Below are 6,695 nucleotides of genomic sequence, written 5' to 3'. Positions count from 1 at the left end.
ATTCCTTATTTTGTTGCTATTTTAACTTAAACCTTTAGTGCATAACTTTGATTTTAATAAACGTCCGTTACATTCAAGAGTTGATACAAAGCAAACTAAGCTAATTACTATCAGCTCCACACAACTCTCTCTGGATTTCTCAGCATGGCTGTGTTTAGAAATGGTTGTCGTCCGGTGACTTTCGCATGCGGATACTTGAGTGAAGATAATTCTTCATGTTGGACTCGTCTGAAGAGTCCAACATGTTTTTTAAATCCTAGCAAAAACTAAACCAAACTAAACTTTAAAACTAGCAACTGCGTGGCTGAGGGGGGAAGCCTTATGTCATGTGGATGCAACAACAGTGTTGTTGTCATTACTTAGAATCCCAAGTGGGGGCAACAGAAACTTCACACTATACTTTAAAGGGTAAAAATAAGATCACTTTTATTTGATGTGCTCTCCTGGCTTGAGTCTGCACATCAAGATTTTTTTGCTTAGTAAAGCATGAGAATTTTTTTATCTTAAAGTTGAAGTCTTGTTTTACCTTAATCTATTAAATAGGTTTTACCATTATTTTTAATATAGTTTTTTTTCTCCTTCGTGTTAAAATATTTAAAGAGGTGCTCCACCAACATTACATGTGAAGGTAAGTCTCCTTGTCACCAGGAGAGTGCCTCTGGTTCTTCTATTTTAACCATTCTTTTTTGAATCTGTCTCACAGCTATGTCTCTCATTTTGCTGCCAATTGTATGGAAGTGTAGAGTTAAATAAAATAGGGTGCAATCAAATTATAAATAAAATTGCTTCAGTACCCCTTGATTGTTATTACTAATCATAAATTAGGGAAAGAAATAACAATCCTCAAACTTTATTTGCCACTTTAAGTTTAAGCAGATGCAGTGAATGAACCTGACTTGGAAGGCCCTAAGATCTACTGTGCAAACAGTACCACTGAACTGTATATAGGATTGATGAAAAACAGAAATAAATTCATTCATACATTTTGTCTAAATTGCTCGTAATTTACACATTGTTAAACTATAACTGTAGTATACTTTACTGTGTTTTCAGCAACAAGCAGCAACTGAAGTAAAACATTTCTGAGAAGGTCACAGACATCAGCTGTTGTTGGATTTGCCCTGTGTCAACATCCTATTTGAAGAGGGAGAAATTGTGCTCATGGGAAATGTAGTTAAAATGTCAACATCATGACATAGAGGCTGGAAAATTATACTTGCATAAAAATAATATAAATACATTTGAAACAGGGATAAAACAAGGAAAGTTTGGAAACACCTCAGCGTCAGTGTTTTATTTCCTTGCTTCAGCAATGATTATTTTTACCTGTATAAAAACAGTATAATTCAGACACTACATGTATTATTTACATTTAAAATAGTATTGGACCCAAAAGAAGATCAATTAACTGACTCAAACTCCCATGCAGTTGATGTTCCCAGTGTTGCATGACCATGGATAATACTATTGACACTTTGATTTTGAATTTGTTTTCCAGTACAGAAAACAACTGTCGATCATTATTTAACCACAACGGTGCAGCTAAGAATATTTTGGGAAGGCGTTTTTCTTTGGGCACACTGCAGTTATTGAATAGGTTTAAACTGGGATTTGCCAGCCCATTGTAGGTTCAGCTGATATTCTAAAAGGTCCAACACTAGACAAACCTTTTATTTCTAAAGTTTAAGAATAGTTTTGTTAAGGCAACACACCTTTTAATTCCAGCTTGCTATTGGTATTATTGTGCACTTGTCACAGAAACAGGAAGCTCCTCCTATTTAAAGCAGCACACATGTTGATGCTAAACTTCCAGTTTATTTGACCAATGACAGGGGAATGATTCTTCTATTTTCATGAAGCCTTGCTCAGAGTTAGCGTTATAGAACCATAGTCTTCTCAGCCAACTGACTGAACCAAAAAAAAGCTTTTGTGTCAGGAGATTCTCAACTTTTGAACAATATTGTACACGTGTGGAAAAGTGGTAGGCAACTGAGCATCCTCAGCAGTGTACACAAGCATGTCTCTTGCCTGCGCATATCGATATACAGGAGCTCGCGCACGAGCTCTTGCACACACACATACACACACACTAGGAAATCTTTGATATCCTACCAGATCGAGACTTGATTATCTCTCCAAACTCATCCTCCACCGGCTCGTCGCAGTAGTCCTCGGGGCGCACACTGTCCGCCATCGATAACAGGGCACTGTATGTTAAAAGTTCTGGGCAATGTGTGGGGGACTAAACGGACAGGTTAAATCCACCAGGAGGGGAAAGAGACCCAAAGTACAAATCCAGGGGAAAAAAAACAGCCAAAGGTAGAGCGCACGATGTGGACACAAGAACGGAGCTCCAGCAAAAGACGGGGAGGACGAAGGCAGGACCCTCCGGTCTGTCAGACAGGGACTGACGGAGCGGAGCAGGTGTGCAGGGAGAGCCGGGTGTCGGAGCATTCCCACCTCTAAATAGTAGGATGCTAGAAGGTGGTCTCCATGCCAATACCCCACCACCCCTCCCCTGTTTGGCGGACGCCATGCGTAAAACCCGACACCCTGCAGACACTTAGTGGACACTTATTTCCGTACTGGGACGATGAGGTAGTTGAAAAATATCAATGGAAAAAAAACTATGGACTCAACTTTGACCTGGGTGGTGTTCACGTAAAAGGCCATGTGAACAAATTCAGATTCAAGCATAACGATTCCCCCCAAATGAGTCTAGTAGGTTACTATTGGTCACTTTGATGTTCATGTATTTGGGTCACAGAGTTTTAAGCAATATGGAAAGATGGATGAACTCCATTGTAAAATAAAATCTGATAACATTGTATTCATGAGCCGCAACTTGAGAAATGACTTCAAATCGTATTTGTATCGCAGAGAAATTGATTTTCTTTTCTGTTCTCTTCAGTGAGGAAGTGCATTGCTTTCTGTGGTTAGATGGCAGCGCCGTTACACACTTACTAATATTAGATCTGCTGAGAAACTGATATACCCACTTGGATTTCCTGGCTATTCAGACGTAGGGCTTGGTTTCTGGCTACATTACGCATAACACTGTACACACTGCTGTAGCCTAAGAGTTGCTATTATTAGATATGATGGTGTGATGGATCCAGGCGCGGCTCTGGGACACAGGCTCCCAACTACTCAAGTACCAAAGCCTTTGGGTATGTAATGTGGTGTAAGTGAATGAAGTGTTCCAAAAACAGAAACTTAGGGAATGACTTAGCCTAGGCATCCCAAGCAGCCTGTCTGCACTGCTGTCTGGACAGGGGGAGGTGGTTGGTGTGGGTTGCCTGTTGGGGTTGGGGCTGTCGTTTAGCTGCTCCACTTGATTTAGAGATGAAAGAAAGTCGTTAAATTCACAGTAACACTTGTGTTTTCTTGACATTGGCTTTACTTTCTCATTTTATCTTGAAAATACATCCTTTTTTCCTAACTGGTTGAAAGTGTAAAGGCTGTTGCACCTGTAACCACACAGAGCCGTGTAATGAGTCCTAAAAACTCCTAAAAAACAGATTTTATTATCTCATTGTTTACTTATTAAACCCCAGTATGTAGACAAGTGGTTCTTCTACTCTTTGCCACAGATGGAGCTTGCACATTTGATGAAGGTGACATAAATGACCATAAACAATAGTTATTAACCAAATAAGTAAATATGTCATGTTTATATTATACGCGGGCATGAACAAACATATTAGTCTCCAATATGAGAAATTCAAACAGACCTGAATAAAAAGTTGGTAGATTGCAGATCGCACCTACGCGATGCCTTCACGTGCTCCAGTCCACATTGATAGCAGTTTGGTCTAAGGGCTCAAAGCTTTAGTGTGTAACTTTTTTTTATATAATGGACGTTTGTTACATTTAAGCCAAACGTCAAATAAGTCGATACAAAGCAAATTAAGACTTCCAGCTTCCCAAAACTCTCCCTATATTACTCAGTATGGCAATGCTTAGAAAATGGTGTCCGGTGACCTTCTGGCACCGGACACCAAAACACCACAACAGCCCTCCCGTTATGGAACACACACACATGATAGTCAGATCAGGTTCGAAGTCACATAAAAAGATGTATATTTTTCAAATATAGATTTGTGTGTGTGTGTGTGTGTGTGTGTGTGTAAGTGTGTGTGTGTGTGTGTGTGTGTGTGTGTGTGTGTGTGTGTGTGTGTGTGTGTGTGTGTGTGTGTGTGTGTGTGTGTGTTTTATCATGGCAAACATATGGATATGTGTGTTTAGCCAGATTTTGTTCCTGCAAAGCATCACAGTTGAGATCAAAATGAATGCTGAGTTTGCGGCTGGTGTGATCCCGATAACAATATGGTCTCTAGATGTTAGCACTCAATCTTTTGCAACTGCTTTAAGTTTTACAGATGCAAAAACTGCCATGTCTTTTGTGGGTTGCATTTAGGAGAAAAAGTGTTGTATACTGACATTTTTTTAGTATACTTACTTTTTGTGATTTGTCAAACCTGCTAATAGTCACAATATAGTTGATTTGGGACACCCTCAATCAGTGCTGTGGGTAGTCATGGCGGAATGTGGACACCAGGGGGAAGTATAAGCACAGGTTACAGAGTACAGCATCAATCTTTACTATAACCTAAGCCATTCAATCTTGGAAAGATGTTTTCTGGAGACATTTCCCTCAGGGTTGAGTGAACAAAGGAGCTGTAGTTAATTCTAAAAATAAATAAAAACTACATGGACCAAGAGAAAGAAATAATACATTGTAGTAAGTTTTTTCCAGATCATTCAGACACCCCCTGATTGTGTGTTTGATGCTAAATAACACAGAAGTTGAGCGTGGCACTGGCAGATATTGGGTGTACTTATATGGCAGATAATGGGTGTGCTGATGAGAGCTTATCCAGGCTGACAAGCTCTTTAACCAACTCCACTCTCCTGGAGGCTAATAGCAGCAGTAAGATTGGCAAAGAAATCATTTCACTCAAGTTTTCAGTTAATCAGCTGTCTCTCTGTGAGTAGAATAGTACTTTGCACATCTACAACGTGAGACACGTGCGTCAGAAGGGGACAAGCAGATCAAAAGTTGCAACAAAAACTCCCACATACTGTATTCACTTAACGGCAACTTTTTGATACTAGATCCATCTTCCTGACGGTGGTCTAGTATCAAAACGTTGCCAACTTTTAAACTTTATATACATTTTTGCATGTTAGACAGTGTGTGGGAGTTTCTCAAAGTCTCTCAAAGGGAAGAGTGCTTCTAACTTCAGGTCATAAGCTTTGTAGAATGTAGGACCCAACTGCAAAGACCGTATGCCAAATAGAGCTTGAATATTTAATAAAGAAAATCCTTGCAACAAAAAGTGGGTGGGAAAACAAAGGCAGGAAGTAAAACTAAACAAGACTATCACAATAAAACAGGAAACAGAACATATACAAGACAATACCCAAAAAAACACAATCAGAAGACATGACAGAAAACACATGACAGAAAACCAGTCTAAGAAATTAAGACAGGAAAACAGACTACCACAATAAGACAAGTCAACACACACAAACCATAACATTCAGTTTGCTTTGCAGTCTTTCCAAGGTACAGTACATGTTACTGGAAACCAGACTGTCTCATTTCAGATTTGGTACAAGGAACATTTAAAGTTAATTACCCTGTAGCCCAATGTCGGTCAATACCATTGGGATAGTAACATCAACAAGCTTTTTTTTGGAAATCTAATAATACACTGGGCAAGCAACCCCAGTGGGCCCAGATGGAAACATCGTCTTCATGTCTCTCACTTTGGTTGGTGGTTTGTTCCGATTGCCTCTTTTAACTAAATAAATCAGAATACATTTGTAAAACAACACTTTAAATATACAACCAACTGGATATATGCAACACCATCTGTTTGTGATGCGCTCTACTCCTTGTACTATCATAAAAGTGGTAGATGTAAACATCCATTCAAATCTCCTTTTGCCGATTTTCAGTAAAACTGCTCTCTTTAGATGCTGAAAAAGCATCTTATAACATAGAGCGGAAATACCTGTTCTGTAATCTTAAGAATTGTGGTAACTTAATAGGTGGTGTGGTGTGTGGTAATTTACAGTGAGGAAAAGAAGTATTTGAACACCCTGCTGTTTGCAAGTTCTCCCACTTAGAAATCATGGAGGGGTCTGAAATTGTCATCGTAGGTGCAAGTCCACTGTGAGAGATATAATCTAAAAAAAAATAATCCAGAAATCACTATGTATGATTTTTTTAAAACTATTTATTCGTATGATACAGCTGCAAATAAATATTTGAACACCTGAGAAAATCTATGTTAATATTTGGTACATGTTGTGGGTAGATGTAACCGGCAGTCTCAGTGTAGTGTGTAACAGAAAGGATGAGTCGACAGTTGATGATGATATAAGATGGGATGGTTTTATTATCCCAAATACGGCCAAAAAGGCAAAATACAAATATATCAAAAAGAATAATAAAAATCAAAGACTTTGAAAACTGGAAAAGAAATAGACTTAAGAGTCAAAAAGAGATAATACTAAAACAACAAACTAAAGAACAGCTGCTCACAAATTGCTTTTTGACTGCAATTACTTTGGCTTTGCTAGACTTACGTCTCACCTCATCCAGCCTCCCTTCGTGACTGAAGCCTCCCTCTCAAATACCTTCGTAGCGCACCTCTCAAATGGACTAAACCATTCTCCCTTAA

The 6,695-nt window shown here is 39.0% G+C and overlaps 1 protein-coding gene across 8 annotated transcripts in view; it reads right to left on the bottom strand.

Moving 5' to 3' along the window:
* Window positions 1–2,433, bottom strand: part of LOC117939147 (dystrophin-like) — a 359,537-nt gene extending 357,104 nt beyond the window's left edge. For 7 of the 8 annotated variants that reach the window (XM_034864183.1, XM_034864184.1, XM_034864186.1 and 4 more), the window contains exon 1: window positions 2,113–2,433. In XM_034864183.1, the coding sequence (XP_034720074.1) occupies window positions 2,113–2,194 (82 nt within the window). In that variant the 5' untranslated portion in view covers window positions 2,195–2,433. The remainder of the gene's footprint in view (window positions 1–2,112) is intronic. The other variant, XM_034864195.1, reaches the window with a different exon arrangement.
* Between the last annotated feature and the right edge of the window lie 4,262 nt (window positions 2,434–6,695).

The sequence above is a fragment of the Etheostoma cragini genome, chromosome 24 (assembly GCF_013103735.1).
Source record: "Etheostoma cragini isolate CJK2018 chromosome 24, CSU_Ecrag_1.0, whole genome shotgun sequence".
Classification (NCBI taxonomy): Eukaryota; Metazoa; Chordata; class Actinopteri; order Perciformes; family Percidae; genus Etheostoma; species Etheostoma cragini.
Note: the sequence above shows the minus strand (reverse complement) of the source record. Positions and strands in the feature narration are given on the sequence as shown.